Source organism: Polypterus senegalus, chromosome 14, assembly GCF_016835505.1.
Source record: "Polypterus senegalus isolate Bchr_013 chromosome 14, ASM1683550v1, whole genome shotgun sequence".
Taxonomy (NCBI): domain Eukaryota; kingdom Metazoa; phylum Chordata; class Cladistia; order Polypteriformes; family Polypteridae; genus Polypterus; species Polypterus senegalus.
The window spans coordinates 91728755-91747288 of NC_053167.1; the positions used below are offsets into that span (position 1 = coordinate 91728755).

Here is an 18534-nt window from a genome sequence, read left to right on the forward strand (position 1 = left end):
TGCTCCTATTACTATATCTATTGCCAATAATTTACTTATGTTACTGTTGGTGTCCCTCTATAGCTGCTCTGTGAAAAGCACACTCACCTGTGGCATCCTGGTATGGCACGCTGACTGCTGTGTGGCTGACAAGAAGGCTCTTTAGCGAGTCATCAAATCAGAAAAAAAAACTACCAACACCTTCACCGGGAGGACAGACACAGACCTCAATGTTTACGATAGGCCAAAACAATCATTCTGGACCCAATCCACCCTGGCCACCACATTTTACTCTGCTGCCTTCTGAAAGGCATTACAGTCCTATTAAGACTACTGAAAAGCTTCGACCCGAGTGCTATTAGAGAACTACACTTTTCTTAAACACTTTTACTGCATCTTAGTGCTTTTGATCTTATGCCATTCACTGTCACCCATGGCATCAATAAGACAAAAGTGCAGTATCTTGGAAAATGGAATTACTTCACTATTTACTATTTGTATGTTTCCACCTTCAATGTTTCATTGGTTTTATTGAAATACTAGCAAAATACCCGTGCTTCACAGCGAAGTTGTGTGTTAAAGAAGTTATGAAAAAGAAAAGCAAACATTTTAAAAATAACATAACATGATTGTCAATGTAATTGTTTTGTGACTATTATGAGTGTTGCTGTCATCAAGGATTTGATTATCATTATTTCTTTCAATCAGGTTTGCATTTGGAGGATGTGTTGTGTTCAAGTTATATTCCGTGTTTGTCAACCGTTGTAAAGATAACAGGTTTCATTCATCGAAGTTTTCACTACCCAAATCGGTACTCGTGAATCTAAGATGTTTAACAGGCATTCCCGGTATTAAGTTGTGGATTTGCCTGCGAATATTTAGCGGCAGCGTGTCTATGAACTTAATTTAAACTTAAGCTTTAAACCTTGCTTTCCTATTGATATGTATACAAAGGCTTCTTCAGATTCAGAGGGTTGTGCTTACTGCATCAATAAACAGCTCGTCTTCCTCTTTATCTGAGACATCACACACTGCATGCATGGGTTTACCTTTCCCAGTCCTGCAAACTTTAACGAAGTGGTTCAATTTACCACATTTTTTACACTGTCTGCCTTTAGCTGGACATTGACTTTTTCCACCGTGTGCTTTGTTTCCGCAGTACCTGCACTTATGAATATGTTTGTATGCGGCACTCACTTCATATTCTTTTGCTGCCTTCTCAATTGTGTCATACGTTTTTTGCTCAGCACTCTTTGGAGCTCTTGCTTGTTCTCTGCGTACTGCATTCACAGTCAGTTCACGTGAGCCACTCTGAGTACATGCATCGAAGGTTCTCAGCTGTGGTTGTGCTATCTCGTGCGATCTTGCGATGTCCATGGCTTTATTTAATGTTAGCTCAGACCCGGCACTTAAAAGTTTCTCTCGCACTTTTGCTGAGTTTGTGCCAAACACTATTCTATCCCTGACCATCTCATCTTCGTGTGCGTAAGCACAGTCCTTCACGAGCAATTGTAACTCTGTTACAAAGTGATCAAAAGTCTTGTTTATACCTTGCGTCTTCTCACTAAACTTGTATCTCGTGAAAATCGTATTCGTCTTAGGCATGACAAACGCCTCGTAGCGGCAGCGTGTCTATTGGATTGCTGCTGACGGACAGCCTTATATGGGCAGGCACTCAATTACGTGGGAGGCGTGGGTAAGGGGGACGCAATATTGGCAGGCAGCCAACTACGTGGGATGCGTGCAATGGTGATGGGTAAGTAGGATTCAGTTATGACCAACTCCGCCTAAGCTGTAAGGAATGAGCCTGCCAAATTTCAGCCTTCTACCTACACGGGAAGTTGGAGAATTAGTGATGAGTCAGTCAGTCAGTCAGTGAGTGAGTGAGGGCTTTGCCTTTTATTAGTATAGATATTAATGTATATATGTATGTAAGTAGATTCTGATTTTATTATATGTTCAGTTATGAACCACCCGATAGAGCGAAAAATCGAAGTAGAAACCGTTATTTTTATATATTTTAAGCCCTTATAAACTCTCCCACACTTTAACATTATTAGAGCCCTCTAAATGAAACCCTTTAGTCAAAAGTTTAAACTTTTGTAAGTAAGCTGTAAGGAATGAGACCTGCCAAATTTCAGCCTTCTACCTAAGCAAACAGGAATCTGCTCCGTCAGGCTTGGAGAATTAGTGATCAGTCAGTCAGTCAGTGAGTGAGTGAGGGCTTTGCCTTTTATTAGTATAGATATTAATGTATGTGTGCAGTTTAAAATGCTGAGTATATGTTAAGTCTGTTGTAGATTCTGATTTTATTATATGGTATATACTATTCAGGGGACACACCAACATTTCGTTGTACTGTACATCTGTGCAATGACAATAAAATGCATTTTATTCTGTTCTATTCTATTTCTTTTTCTACTTGCTTTTATAATAAAGTCAAACCATTAAAAGATGCCAGGCACCATTTCTAAGCAAACACACACTTAAAGTCTAAAAGCCACACGTGGCACAGCTGCTCCAATGCCACATAAATGAATCAGTGGCTTGAGAGCTCTGGTTTCCCTCTTGTGAACCTCAAATCTTACCAGGCATGAACCTTGAATTACAAACACTGCAAGCCCTAAAAGCCCCTACAAAATCTGCCAAAACTAACAGAAGGTGTTAACACATCATGGAAAAATAGCAAAAGCCAGCTCCAGCACCAGACATTGCCAAAATAAACTTTACAAATTTCATTATCTGTGTGTTTTCTCCCACATTCCAAAAATGTGGACCTTAGGCATTTTGGTGAACTTAAATCGATCCTATACGAGAGAGTATGGGTTTTTGCACGTGTGCACAATTCAAACATCAGGCATTCAGTCAGATACTCGCAAGATACCAAAGACATTATTATTTACCAATTCTGGGGCAAAAATGTTCATTTCCAGAAAAACCTTCTCGTGCACAGCATTGAAGCACACTCAATTAAAGTTTAAGCTTTTGAATTCAAGACTCAACTGTCCCCTCCTCCCTTGGACTTAATTTTTACATAAGAGCAGTGGGCCACAATTACAACACGTCTATTAGCCTTGTGCAAAAAAGGCCACCAGGTTTATGTAAACAGGAAGAAAGCTGAAACCAAAGATCAGTGCTATCGAGTGTCAATACCCAAATCTAAACCCAAAAATCGTAGTAAAAGAAATCAAAGCAAAGGTTGGAACTGGGAAATCTAAACAGCCCAATTGACACATACAAAAAGACCCAGGAGGTTTTAATTTGACATCTACAGACTTGAATAGGGACACATTACATACACCAGTTCTTATGTGGGTTACACCATCAACACGCCAATAAAACTACAGGACAACAGCAATCAACAATAGCGACACAACAAGACAGTTCCCAGGAAGAAACAAAAGGGTGACAAAACCGCCATTAAATAATTGCTAATTATTTCAATGAAAAAATAAATAAATCTGATGGAGTGCCTTAAAAGCATATTGGAAAGTAACCATTAATTAAAAAAAGGCTTAAACAAGCATACAAAAATATGCCAATGTACATAATCAGAACACCTTAACTGTTATTCATCAGAGGGCCCTGAAACCGCCCCAAAGAACTGACCTTCTGCTTGTTGAAGCATTTCAGATATGCACAAATACACAATCTACTTGCACCTGATCATGTTTACAGGCGCTTCTCTTTAACTCTTCATCAGTAATTGCACACATCTACTGTACCAGAGCACACTCTGCAATGTTGATACCATATGAAGCGACAAGGTAGCTAATGAATGAGCTATTACCATGCAGGACTCCTGACCAGCGAATGAGGGGGAGAGCTCTTCAATTTAAAATGTTTCACTGTCATGCATGAGCGGATTTCTGCTAATATTGTTTATTTAACAACGTTAGGAAAAATAAATATGCTTTGGATATAACTGGACACCTGACATTTACATTATACAAAACAAGCAATCTGAATTTTTTTCATGAATGCTGTGATATTGTTGCTGGTTTTTCAATTTGGGTCTACACTGAAGCCCACTGTATTAATAAGTTTGTTATTACCGTTCTGTACAGAAACATAAAATTAAAAATTACATTTTTGACCATCACTATGATACAAACATCATCATTTTTGGGTAGGGTATTGCTTGAGGTGTTTAAAACCGACTGTGACACTGTTGTGCTCTTTTCCCCACATAAATATGGTAGATTGTGAATGCCTGATATTATAATACAAAGATATAATCACAAAATGAAAACTAAAAGGTAATATTATTATACTTCAGGTACAGGGAGAAAAAAGTTATCTCCAAATGAAAAAAACATGTCTGGCTGATGGCACAGAACAATGGATAGCTCAGAAAAGTGATCTGAAGTGGCAGCTGGAGGGCGTATGAATGAGAACAGGGACTGGCAGAGGGTCTATCAGAGGCTTTAGTAGGACCATAACAAACAAAAGACAAATACAGTGATCCCTCGCTATATCGCACTTCGACTTTCGCGACTTCACTCCATCGTGGATTTTAAATGTAAGCATATCTAAATATATCACAGATTTTTCGCTGGTTCGCGGATTTCTGTGGACAATGGGTCTTTTAATTTAAAGTACATGCTTCCTCAGTTTGTTTGCCCAGTTGATTTCATACAAGGGACGCTATTGGTGGATGGCTTAGAAGCTACCCAATCAGAGCATGTATTACGTATTAACTAAAACTCCACAATGATATACGATGTGCTTCCCGAGCGGTGCTTGATTGTTTGCTTTTCTCGGTCTTTCTCTGACATTCTCTGCGCCTGACGGAGGGGGTATGAGCAGAGGGGCTGTTTGCACAGAGGCTGTTTGCCTAGAAGATACGGATGCTACTCTAAAAAATGCTGAAACACTACCTTCACATTGCTCCCTTCTTTGCGGCTGCTTTATCGCGGTGCGCATACTTAAAAGCCCAACAGCACGTATTGATTTTTTGATTGTTTGCTTTTCTGTCACGCTCTCTTTCTGACACTCTCTGCTCCTGACGGCGCTTCTTTGAAGAGAAGATATGTTTGCATTCTTTTAATTGTGAGAAAGAACTGCCATCTCTGTCTTGTCATGGAGCACAGTTTAAACCTTTGACTAAAGGGTGTTATTTCATGTCTAGAGGGCTCTAATAATGTTAACAGTGTGGGAGAGTTTATAAGGGCTTAAAATATATAAAAATAACCATACAAACATATGGTTTCTGCTTTGCGGATTTTCACCTATCGCGGGGGGTTCTGGAACGAGGAGGGATTACTGTACAATCACACCAGGGTGCAAGGAGAAAGAAAACGGTCCTTACCACAAATAAATAAGATGGGCATTCAGCTCTTTCACAAACCCAGCAATAATGGACACCTTAAAGTCATTATAAACAGAACAGTGTCAATGTCTTTCTCAGTATAATATTTCAAAGACATTAAGTATGAAGTATTTTTGGTGGGAATGTTCCGGATAATGGTCTGCTAAAGCAGTGGTCTGGTATTTTGAACAGGATTTGTACTCAGACCTGTCATGATTGGCTCCACCTCTCAACAATCCTCAAATAGGAAAGATGCTTCAGCAAATTGGGGCTGGGAGGTCATGCACCTTTCAATGGGCCACTCCTTACCCTAACTAGCAGCATAAAATGAATATGAGGTTCTGTTGAACAGGAAAGCTTAGAAACATTCCTGGCTACTTCTCAAGCATTTTGGAAACCACTGTGATGAGAGATGAGGCTGGCAAGAAGCAAAACTGCCAGAGTTCAGTACCCATTTTTGGGTCACTGCTGGGTCCAGATGGCTACCTCCAGCCACATTTAGGCATTTTGATTAAGCATGTGGAAGACAATATCTCCCTGTTTGTGGTACTGGAGGGAAAAAAAGACAGAAAGAAGAGGATATAAACGGGGTAACAGGCATGGTGTCAATCAACATGGGAAATCTAGATCAGCTAACACAAACGTAAGCCAGACAAGGACCTTGATCTTCTTCTTTATTGTACATTTTGAGGCCTAGCATAATTTACTTCAGTCTCTTCAATCTCTGCTTTTCAGTGGTGTAAATATTAAAAATAAGTCAAAAGCCAAATCTAAAAATAGAGTATTTCAAATAGATATTGCATATGATAGTTATGCAGAAAATCTTTTATTTAATTGGGCCAGTGGTAATGCTTGGTTGAGCACTGTGCAGATTGCAGTTTAATATTAACTAGCACGGAAACAGATTAGTGATTTCTTTAATGAAATCCACCACCTGCAATCTGGTGTGATCTGGAAATATACCACCCACTCATTATACTGTAGCTCATTACACTCCAGATTCAGTTAAGTTTGTATTTATTGAATTGGCTCCCATTTTTAGTACATTGTAATAAAATTTTATTCAGGGCTACATCTATTCCGCTTTTTTTTTTTTTTTTTAAAGAAGCACACTGGGGAGAAAAAAACCTTTTCCCAGTACAGGACAATAAAGGTAATATGGTCACTCAGTTTGAGGAAATCATTGGAAAGGAAAGCAGAACCACTGCAACTTCCTTAGCTATTGAATCATCAGAGTATTCTGCACACATTACAAATTTCACATTACTGAAAAGAAACAGTATTAATATACATTTGATACACAGCATTTTAAATGAGCTTAAGGACACATAATGTCATACTAAGTATGATAAATAACATGCGCAGGAAGGTAGACAGATCACCTAATAAGACAGCTACATTACAACAGTGGATTTTCTTCCACTGCAAGAACCACGCATATATCTAGTTGCAGGTGTAATATTTTAATAATTAAATTTCAACACCTGCTACATTAAAAGCAACCTTATTGTGAGACTTCAATTTTGCTAATGAAAACTTATTCCTCTTTGGAAAAAGCACAAACTTAACCAAACCTTACCTATTAATTGTTAAGCTCCAACTGATGTACAGCTAATCTAAACTGGTTGATTTTCACTCCAACACGACTCAATCAGTGATCAGTAAATTGGCTGATCACAAAAAAAAACTTTTTTTCACTAACTGCTTTTCTAAGTTTTACATTCATTTATCTTAACTGCTCCTTTATGCAAAGTATTACTATAGAAGAGGAACTGCACATGTTTTTTGGGCCAAACTTTCTGTAAATAGAGAACAGCCAGGCAGACATTATAAGAGTGAAACGACAGACATATTAGGCTTTACATTAAAGAAAATGGAATAATAAACTGAGACAAAGGAATCTTAGGTGTCATCCTGTGCATGGAGAGAAACGGCAGATGAATATGTTGTCCAGCTCAACTTCAAGTGGAAGAAAAGAGGCAAGTCTTAATTTTTACTAAAGTGTAGCCAAGTTCATTTTTCATTTTGTTAAAATCAACACTCTGACTGTGGACGGTGAACAAGCATCTGCTTAGTACAGCAGCTCATATTTTTTATTAGGGAAAAAAAAAGATGAAGAGGCATTTGCCTTCACTATTCTGTAAACAATAGGCTTGTTAGCTTAACGGCTAAATGTGTCTACATACATGGGAACTTGTTGTGCGTGTTTGCCTTGTATCTTCTTGAAAAACATTTAACTCAGATTGTGGCTTGTAATTATGACGTGTATGTTATCTTCTATTGGGCATATATAGTATGGAAAAATACTTTGTGCATGTTTTATTAGTTAAGAAAAGTATCTATTTTAAAGGTTTTTATTTATTTTAATATTTTTCACTAAACAATAAATCTACAGAATTTAGTCTATGCACTGTAATTGTAAAAATAACACTTTAATATGGAACATATGGCTTATTCACAACTTGTTATATAAGAGCTTAGTGGAAAAAAAATTCAAAGGATATGGGGTTGAGAGATCAGTATCAGAATCAGCCAATTCTAGTAATATGATATTGATATCTACATTCCCTACCTATTGATATCTGTAAGTTACAAATAAGGTCTCTTCCTTTAAACTCTAATTTAGCCAAACCAATGTTAGTTAGCTCAGAAAAAAATGTTTGCTGATACTTGTGTACATAATAAATGTAATGTTATTAAGCAATCACTGCACCAAAAGTACCTGAATTGTTTTAGGCAACAATTTCTTGATTTTGAATAATTTGAAATGTAGTAGGTACAAAATTACACTGGATAAAAAATAATATATCTGTCATGCAACTTTGATGGAAAAAGTCTAATTTTAAAGGTAACACTTGTAGATCTAAGAATTGGGCAGCAAGTTTGGAAAGTATGATAATGTATGCTTAGGTTCAATGTGTAACCAAAATGAAAAATAATAACATTGCTATAAATTTATGTTCTTAATGAACGTGTGAAGAATCACACATATAAATGGAAATGGAAAAGAAAGAAAAGCGTATTCAATATAAGATTCACATCTTGCTATAAAAGTTTATGAATGTAAATGTTGCAAACAGGCCTGTTAATGATTAACTAAATGAATAACATTAACTGGGAACCCTGGAACCTGATACACCTCCAGTTTTGCTTTGGGGAATTTAATTTCTCTGCTGTAATGTAATTAGTAACACAGTGTTAATCAGAAAAGTTGTTCATTGTAATGAACATGTTGATCGTATTTAAGGTAGAGGATCATTAGATCATTTTACATCAGGAAGAAATATCCTTCAACAAATATTCTAAAAACACCTTAATGTATGAGCATTTTAAACAAGAGAATGAATTTTTACTAACTACATAATCATGTGTTTAAAACACATCTGTTATGCATACAACAAATAAAACAAGCATGTCACTTGTCAAGTCCTCTTGTAGCAATTCTACAATGAGTGTAGCGCACAACTGCTCTTTACCATTCTTTCCTCTGCATGTCCTGGAGTACAAAAGAAACAAAGTATCAAGCAAGAAGGCAAGCGCTTGTGTGTCAGAAGCTGCTGACCAGCATGCAGAGAAAAATACACAATGAATCAAGACATGACAGCAATCAGTGTAGTGGATGGCAAAGGCTTCTTCTGCCATGCAATTATCTTGAACCATGGTAGAACATTCTATCCAGAAGCATCATTACAAATCACAGAGAAAAATGTTTTTACCAAGAAGACACAAGATGCTAATAATGCAGTGTTCATGTGTTACTGAAATTGTCCACTTTTGAGATCTCACTGTCCCATTTTGAGATCACATGACTTTGCTTTGCTACCTGATCCATATAAAACTAATGAAGGCTTAGTGTTTTTTTGGTTTTTTTTAATGAAAACAATGGATAAACCAAACACAATGTGTATCTCATTGGCCTAAAAACAATGAGGTCACAAAAAATGTAATAATGAACTGACGTCCTTATTTTTAATTATGAGCTACCACTTTCAAAGATGTTTGGGATGCTCATATATTTTCCACTTGTGACATAGTAAGTGAAAGTAGCATAAATGTAGAATAGTATACAGCATAAATATATACTCACAAATTAAATTTGGACTGAACCAACAATCAAGAGGTATAACACAATAAATTGACAGATGATGTTGATGATACTACAAACACAACAGTTTCAAATTATACAAACAGCTAACAGACTTGCAGAGCTGCTAATTGCTGCTGTGAAGATGCATGGACAAAGTGGTTGTATGTTTTCACAAAAATGCATTGAACAATGTGGTCGTTAATCCATCCACCCCTGTGGACTGGACCTTAGGAACATCTCTCTCTCTCTCTCATACACTGAAGGTTGCAGTATATGATGGATTTAACATGTATTATCGCATATGAGAGGCAAAAGGCTAAGCACCAGCCGTATGACAGTTAACAGACTGTACACACAACTGACTATAAAATGTGTCAGGATGCTCCAATTCCTAAACAAAAAAGCATAAAATGCTTTTCAGTAATGTAAAGTGACTGCTGGTGACAAGTTTTCACTTCACATTAAAACTACTCTTAAACAAAATTTAATAAATAGAACCCATTAATGAGACATACAGTACATCTTTGTATTCATGTTGGTGTTATTAAGGATGGTGTCTTTTTTTAACGGTTAATGATCATTGTTCAATCAAACGGGGATCGGTCAACTACCTATTATTAAATATGAACAAAACTTGCATCTGTAGCTTTACATGTTTCCGTGTACTAAAAACAGAATTTAAGTCCAGTATAATTCATCTGTAAAGGGAATATAACAGCAAAATGAAGGAAAAAAAACATTCTTGGCAATGGGAGTAAACTACTACAGAAAAAGCTAAAAATCAAGAATTTCTAACATATATTTCAAATTCTGCAACAAGACGGTGATTTCAATCAGGGATTAATATAGAAACTTGGTAAAGGTTGACAAAAATAAGGGGCATGTTTCCTACCCTTTGGCTTCTGAGTGTGACACCTGCTGATTTGAAGTCTGGAAATTTGATGCCCGCTGTCTCAGGAACAGCCTGCAAATATAAACAAAGTTTGTCAGGAATACAATTAGGTCAAAAAAAAGTTTTGTTCTACCTCAGAAACAACATTCCACTTCAAAAAACGAAGCAGTTAGAGCCCTTAGTGATGTTGTCTTTTAAGAGTTTACTGAGAGAGGTCAGCCCTTCAAATCTGACAGGATTTCATACAAATGCAATATCATATTAAAGAATACAAATACAATTCAGTTACAGTTTATACATATTATAAATGCACTGAACAATACATGTCATGCTCAATAGCTTTTGAATATATTTATTGTAAATCCACTTCAAAGAATGCCAATGGTTGAATGTAACATAGCCGCTATACATTTTATTTAATAAGGCTATGTCTGCTTTCCTCCTGTCATTTAGGAGCTTATATTCTTTCAACATGGCATTAAGTAGGGCTGCGAAATCTTGAGATATCTACAAGAGTGCTAGGATTATTATTAAAAAAAAAATAATGGAAAAATAAAACAACTTCGACTTTAAAGCAGCAGCTCAGATGATGATACAGTCACTTATATCAAAAGCTGCCTGCTCAATCCTCCTGCAAGCCTTGTTGTGCGAACGCATTTCACAAAACATTTAACTGACAGGAAGTCTTCCACATATCACCCTCATTAGAAGGGGCTTGCTTTCATAGCTTCACTGCTGGTATAAAACGACTGTGCTTTGGCTCCCAACAAAATTAAACACTTAATCAAAACTGGTGTGGGTATACAGATATCACACCGCTGAAGCTGTGACATGTCGTGCTTGTTTTGTACAGCATATGGTCCTGCTAATTTGTATAACTTGTCAGGATCCTACAGTTTGCCAGATGCGCCGCCTCAGCTAGGATGGATATATTTATTTGAAGATATTTATACTGGGAGGCTCTTTGAGCTAGCTTGTTTCTTAAGAAGCTCTGCTCACTTGGCGGACTGATATTTGAATTCTTCTTTTATTTTTTAGAGGATAGCACTGTTTAAGTTTAATAAGGACAATGGTATTTGTTTTCAATTGGCATCTTCGGTCAAACCTATCAATCTTTTGTTACCTGCAAAAGTACATTATCTATACTCTTTTAGAGACAATATTTAGATGGGTGGCAAAAAGATTTATTTAAATACTGTCAAATTGCCTTACGAACCTTTCCACCCACAAAAAGCAATACATAAACCATTCAACAAAAATTTACTTTTAAACAGTGCATGGATAACAATTAGACCTGTACTCTAACTGCAGGTAATTCAGATCTTACTCCGACAATGCTTGTTTTTATAGTAGTTATCACTGAACTGCCATAAAAACATTCTGCGACAAAATGGTCTACTAATATCTACTTAAACTGCTGTTTTAACACACTGTTAATCCACACACAGAAATATGAACTGCTTTTAGATGTTACTGTACATCAATTATCTCCAAAGCTATTGTTTAATGCCATTATTGCATTTGCACGATGATTCAGCACAACAGTTTTAAATGCTGATTTTTAAGCACTTAAAACAAAAGAACCAGAAAGTACATGATGGGGAAATTTTTTTAATTAACTAGACCAAATACAGTACTGTTCACTAAAAAGTGGCTCTTCAACAGATGTTCAATAGATGCCAACATTTTGATAAGGTTAAAAACTCTCTCAGATGTTCCAAGGAAATAAACACATATATTCTTACTGGAGTGGCAACAATATATAATGGGCAAGTACTGTACTCTGCAAAATCCAAAATGTTTCTTCCAAAAAAAAAAAAAAAAAAACTTTATACTGTACATCAATCATAAAAGCTGAATATTCAGTGATGTTTAATGAATGCTTACTATACTCCTTTCCCTTCCACCTCTAAAGCAGCTTGAATTTTATTAATTTAATTGGCATTGTAGGACAACCCACTTTAAGTGCCAGTACATCCAGGATTTACTCTCCTGAAATATAACTGCTTTGCAGATGTCAGGGAGAACTACAATTTGTGAAGAGTTTCCCCAAGATTAAGATGGACACCTCATTGGCAAAACCAACATAGGCAGTGAAAACATCAAGGTACAAAAAGTGTTCCTTAATGCAGACATTCAAGGCACAGTTAAAAAATATACCCAACTGTGGAAGATCTAAAGCAGCTGTTCTAAATCCTTAACAGCAAGTATTTTAACATCTGCAGCTTTAAATTAGAGACAGAATCCTTGTCTACAAGGCCTTTAAACAAATCTGCATTTGTGTGTGGACATACTTATATACATTCATGAAAACAAAAACATATCTTTAAAGAAGTCATCTGTAATATGGCTTTCTCCTGTTCAAAATAAGAAAATCAGAAAAGATTTACTTTAAACCCGTGGAGCTAAGTTTTAAAAGAATGAGCTCTTTCAAATGTGTAATTAATTGCTTTCCAATTCAGTCCAAACCTTAACTAGTGTGTTTAAAAAAGTGCATTTTTAATGTATTGGAGTGCCATGTTTTGTGATGACATCATTCATATAACAACTTTACCAGAGGTGATCATGGAACATTTCAAGATGATTGATAAATTCACTGTGCAAGTTTTCAGACTATTGAATTTTAAATGTTTATAAGGAGTGAATAGCTTTAATTTCAGGCATGTTTTTAAAATTATATTTAACCGAGGAAGCTAACTAGTATGACCAGCTGCTCAATAAATGCCAAGATTACGAATTTTAGAAAGGTTAAAAAAAAGCAGACACAGTTCAGTTCATGCAGAAAACCACAATGAACCAAAACCCACCTAACAGCAGACACAAGTTTATAGAGGTTTAGTTTCTAAACCATTTGCTCTATTTATAGTTTGCAAATCTCAGCTGACAAAGGACAAGTATGAAAACATGGCTTTGTTATACCACCATCAATATGCTGGCAAGGAGAATGCATCACAAAGCTCAGCACTACATATGAACCCAATAAAACTTTCACTTTATGCATGACTTCTGACATTCCAAGAATCACTTCCATGATTTTATGTAAAAATGTCCAGTTTTTTGACAAATAAATAAGTAAATAATGAGTTAGGCTTTGACACAATTTGAGAAATTTCTTGAAATGGAATGATCCAATATACTCAAATCAAACTGTGCTGGGAGGATGACTTACATATTTAGCCATATGTCACATGCAGAGATATTTTCAATTACTTTGTCCTCTCCCTTGGAGTTGCTTAGGAACACAATGAAAAACATTCAGGACTAGTGAAGCCAATCAGAATCTTCACTTGAGTCCTTCTTCACAAACTGGACAGATTTGATATTAATTACTCAGTCAAATAGAAGTCTTTAATACATTGAGCAGAGGCTCATCCAATCATTGAGTGAGGTGGAAATAATACATATTAACTTAACTACAATTCTTTTAAAGTTAACGCCTTTTATTTGTAGCCTTTCGTTCAAAACACATTTTGTGTATGTGTTTTTAAGTAGTATATTGAGTACAACCACCCATCCATTTTCTAACCTGCTGATTAAGTTCACAACTTTGTACTTGCAATGTTACTTTCCATTATAAAGCCACAACCAAAAATTGCTGTTGGTGCTCTTCATAAAGTCAGCATTTTCTCTTCGCTGGTGTAATTTAATCACTTTTCTAATACATCCTCTAAATCAAGAGAACTAAATCTATATATATATATATATATATAATTCTTTTTGTGTTTGAAACTGAAGTTACGTATGACCACACGAAACGGAAATTATGTATGACCACAGAACATATTATAATACAGGAACTAATCACCTAGTTTGTGGACGCTGTTTTTATGTCATCCTTACGAATTGTTATTATTTGTGTTAGAGTTATTTTACTGATATTGAAAAGAAGTTAACACAAACACGCCGATCTATCCCATAGAAGTGCGCCCCGCATCACCCTCTCCCAGCCCTCCACTCTGGACTCCAGCGCTCAGCCGTCCGCCGCCATGCATGTTCTGACAGAGAGGTTTTACTTATTCGTCCGCGTGACTGTCATGGAAACTGCCACATTATAAGTTTTTTTTACTTGCCATTACTTGATAGTAGAAGAGATGAGGGAAAACAGCATTGCGTCTTTCTACTTTTTAACTGCATCGAGCTGTAAACAATGTGAAGACTACACCGCCTTCAGCGGCGAGGGGTCATGAGAACCAAGTGGATGCTCGGAGGTGTGGAATGTCGAGTTGCTCCGCCTGGTCGAGAGCTTCAGTTTCGGGCGGCGTCCTCGCTTCTCGCACTGTTTGTGACACTTCGAGTGCCCCGTCGGCTCCTGGGAGAGTGGAAATCTTTGCGAATGAGTGTGATCGGCGCCATCGAAGCAAAAGTCTCTTTGTAAATTGCGCTGCATGACTACTTACTGTCCCTTAAGGTGAGTTCAGGTAACTAAAACCCTGCAACATTCAAGGTTGCTTTTGTGATGAATTCTTTTAAGAAGATGGAGGGTTTACATCTAAGAAGATGTACCGACCTCTTCATGTTAAGTTTTGGACTTGGGAATTGTTTGGACCTTCTGCCCGTTAAGCACGGAAGGGCAGCGTCCACATTTCTCAGAATAATTTTTCTCATAAATCACAGGCACGTAGTGCAAGGTTGTCAGGCAGAAATTTGCAAGGTCGCATAGAAAATGTAATTTCTATACCACAGCGGTACTGTCAATGTATCTTTACTTCTTACATGTATGTTTTACTGCCTTTCACAAGGGATCTGCTACTGATAGATGATCCAAATACATTTAAGATGCTGTTAGTGCTACTTACCTGTTGTGTTATAGCGCCTTTAAAATGTTCTTTACCCAAAAGCACTCCAGTACTGCTCAATGTATCTTTACTTCTTACATGTTAATGTTTTACTGTTTAATAATTTATATACTACATTTATTTAGTGGAGTTATGGAAGCACTAATGTGCTTAAAGCTATCAAAACTGGAACCGGATGTTGACAATAATAACCCTTTAAAAAAATATCACTTTTTTTTTTTTAATGAAGCCAGTTGTGGTGTTTAAGTTTATATACATTCATATATCTGAATGAATGTCAGGGCAGTACTAGGCTTTCATTGACCTCTACAACTGTTCTTTTTTAATGCGGCAGAATGGTAGTACAGCATACATCTTTATTACAAAACAAAAACAAAAAAAAACTGAAAGTTAGCACACAAGTTTTAATTTCTAAATCCTTCACAGGGTCTAAATTATACATACAATACACCTAATTTTTGATTAAACATCTCTTAGCACATTTCACCCCGAAATTCTGCTTCTGGCAGAATTCTGGATATTTGACCACTGTTCCTGGAAGAATTGTTTGAGTTCAACCAAATGTGTTGGTTTCCTGGCATGGGCCTGTCTTGAGTACAGCTTATATATTTTCAATGGGATCAACATCCAGACTTTGGGAAGGACATTCGAAATGATTAATGCTAGTCTGACTTAGCTATTCCAAAACTAGCATTGATGTGTGTTAAGGGTTACTGACCTTATGGAAATCACACCGTCAACCTTGTGTAATGCACCAGTTCCACTGGCAGCAAAATAGCCCCAGATCATGATGCTACCGCCACTATGATTTTTTCTAGTGACTACAACTCCAAATAATTCTTTGAACTGATGATCTTGGAGTCTGAAGTTTAGAAATGGCTTTGAGAGACATTCCTCACATCTGCACTGAGCTCTTCGGACTTTGCAATTGTAATGCATGTTGGATAATGCAATGAGTATTGTCAAACAAGCCAACTCCTGAAGGTGGTACCTCAAGAGAAAAAGCTGAAAACCTCTGATCCTGAGATATCACATAATATTTACATACATACTGTATGTGTCAATAGTCATCTGTAGTTATGCATTTGGTTGCAGGGGGCAACTGGTTAATAGTTCCCTTACAGCTTTTCATCACAGTTCTAAGTCTCCTGTTTCACTGCAAAAATATCACCACATCACCTCATTTTGGTAGCCAATTGATGTGAACTTCTGTAGTTAGCCTAGTGAATAATTATGTCAAGTTCAGCCACAATCTCAGCCCATCTTTTTTTCTTTCAAATAAACAGACATTTCTAATGGCTCCATAGTTCAATTAACGTTTCCTCTGTGTGCACAGGTTTTTCACTTGAAGCCAGGTCTTATCTGTGGAAATTCTATATGCTACACTTTCAGTCGTGTGTTCATTAGTGGTCAGCTCTCACACACACAAGAGCCATCTTACTGTTTTGGCAGCTTTCTATAGCAAGTCATAGAGAGCTACAATTGAATTATGGCAGGTATCACTATGAAACTGATGGTCAATAGACATGTTGTGACTGTCTACAACTTGCAGCGATTTTCTCAAGATTACGGAATGTAAATGATAGTGCTCAAGTTGGAAAAGTCATGTACTGTAATGTCAGCTAAAGCCATATGTCGTTTCTGCAAGATATTTCAATCAGACTATTGTTTTGGGAGTAACTTACTTTTAAACCTTTACACCCAATTTTACTTTAATTACAAATTTTAACAAATATAACACCAAAAGTTTGTATTCTGTAAATCAATGGGTCTTATTATAGAAACTACATTAAACTCAAGTTTATTCCAAATTCTACACTGCTATCCTTTAAGCTTGAGCTACTTTAAAAAGTGAATGCTCCATTTAAAACTGGGTTTGCACCAAACATGTGGACTCTGATGTGATTCATTTTGGTGTGAGAATCTACAAATTCATACCAGATAATCATGAAGGATCCCATAATTATCCAAACCTCTCTGCAATTGTATGCCTAGTCTATAAAAGGTAATGAATTAAAAAACACATTTCCTAACTTAATGTACTGTACTCTTGTAAATGCCAAACTGGTTTGCTACTACAGGTAAGTAGTATATGGTGTAGCAAAATAATTAGAAAAGCACAACTAAGAAGCAGGTACAAAGGGTACAGATGCCTACATTAAGCACTCAGAATTTGTTATTATGGGCTGCCTTATGAAGCATAAATAGGTGAACGATACTTAGTTTCTGCAGAAATTCTATCTGTCCTCCCATAACCGGGCAGTGCTCTAATGTGGTATAAGGAAAAAAAAAATGGGCATACTCTTGTAAAACAGAGCGACCAGTCAACAGGATGAGTAAGAAAATGGTTCTGAGGCAACAGCATATGTTCATTATTACAATGGGTAGGGGTGAGAAAATGTGTTCTAATTAAGGCTTAATATATTTAGTACATCTTGAATAAATGATTCAGCTAACATGTATATAGAGGCTGTTTCACAGATTTTATACCACCCACTTGATAAAAGCTGCATATACATGTATGCAATTTGTAGTAAAGTAAAAAAAAAAGTATGAGAAGTACATATCAGACTTGTGTCGCAGGATTGTACAAATAAAGCAATGAAATTAAGGGTTTGTATTTTCCCAATCACAAAAATTATAACAATTGTGCGACTGGAAAGCAGCATCAACATGTTCCCTGTTAACAATAATATACTGTATAAATGGAGTTGAAGCTACTTCCAAGTAATACTTGCAAGATTAGTAGAGTGACTATCTTGGGTGTATGTGTTCTGACATTGGGTGTTAATTTCAGAAAATGTCTTTATTTTTGATTTACCTCTAAGTAAATTAGTTGTAGCTTTCATAAAAGAATGGTAGAATTCAACTAGATGGTCTACGTAAAGTAGATGACTCACTGGCTTTTCTGTCTCTCGTTTTTGGGGTAGTTTCTTTTTCGTAGCTTTGCGTTCTGCACGTCGCATCTCTGTAGTGGTGTCAGCAGCTGTAATGAGTTTTTGCAGGTCTTGTGCCTTCTTCTCCCTCTCTTTTTTTCTTGTCTCTATCTTTCTCAATTCCTGTATTAGATACTCTTCTTCTGCCACCTGCAGGAGACAGACAGCATTTACAAAAGGAAATTAGAGACTGTGAATATAACAATTCATCACAAACAGGAAATAAACCAAAATAAACAAAAAATGACTTACCTTCAAGAAAAAGTAAACCAGTTTACCACAGAAACGACAACAACGTAGACTCCAGATAGTTAAAATGGTACATTTCTTAAGCAGCACTTAATACATTTCAAAAACAAGATCAATACTTCAGCAGGCAAACCTTTAATGAAGGTTTCAAAGTAAATCAGTTTACACACAAGATCATTATAATAACGCATAGCTCTAATTGCCCGTGTTAGAGCTGCTATAAATAATTCTCCAATAATCTTTCCCCTTTGGCTAGATCAGAGGTGCTAGAGAATACAGCCTCA

General features: G+C 36.5%; 1 protein-coding gene across 2 annotated transcripts in view; it reads right to left on the minus strand.

The window, feature by feature from the left end:
• The window catches only part of dmap1 (DNA methyltransferase 1 associated protein 1), a 90619-nt gene that overhangs the window by 22195 nt on the left and 49890 nt on the right, over positions 1-18534 (minus strand). For both annotated transcript variants that reach the window (XM_039735912.1, XM_039735911.1), the window contains exons 7-8: positions 17966-18151; positions 10270-10341 (exon numbers count right to left, since the gene is read on the minus strand). In XM_039735912.1, coding sequence (XP_039591846.1) covers positions 10270-10341; positions 17966-18151 — 258 coding nt within the window. The remainder of the gene's footprint in view (positions 1-10269; positions 10342-17965; positions 18152-18534) is intronic.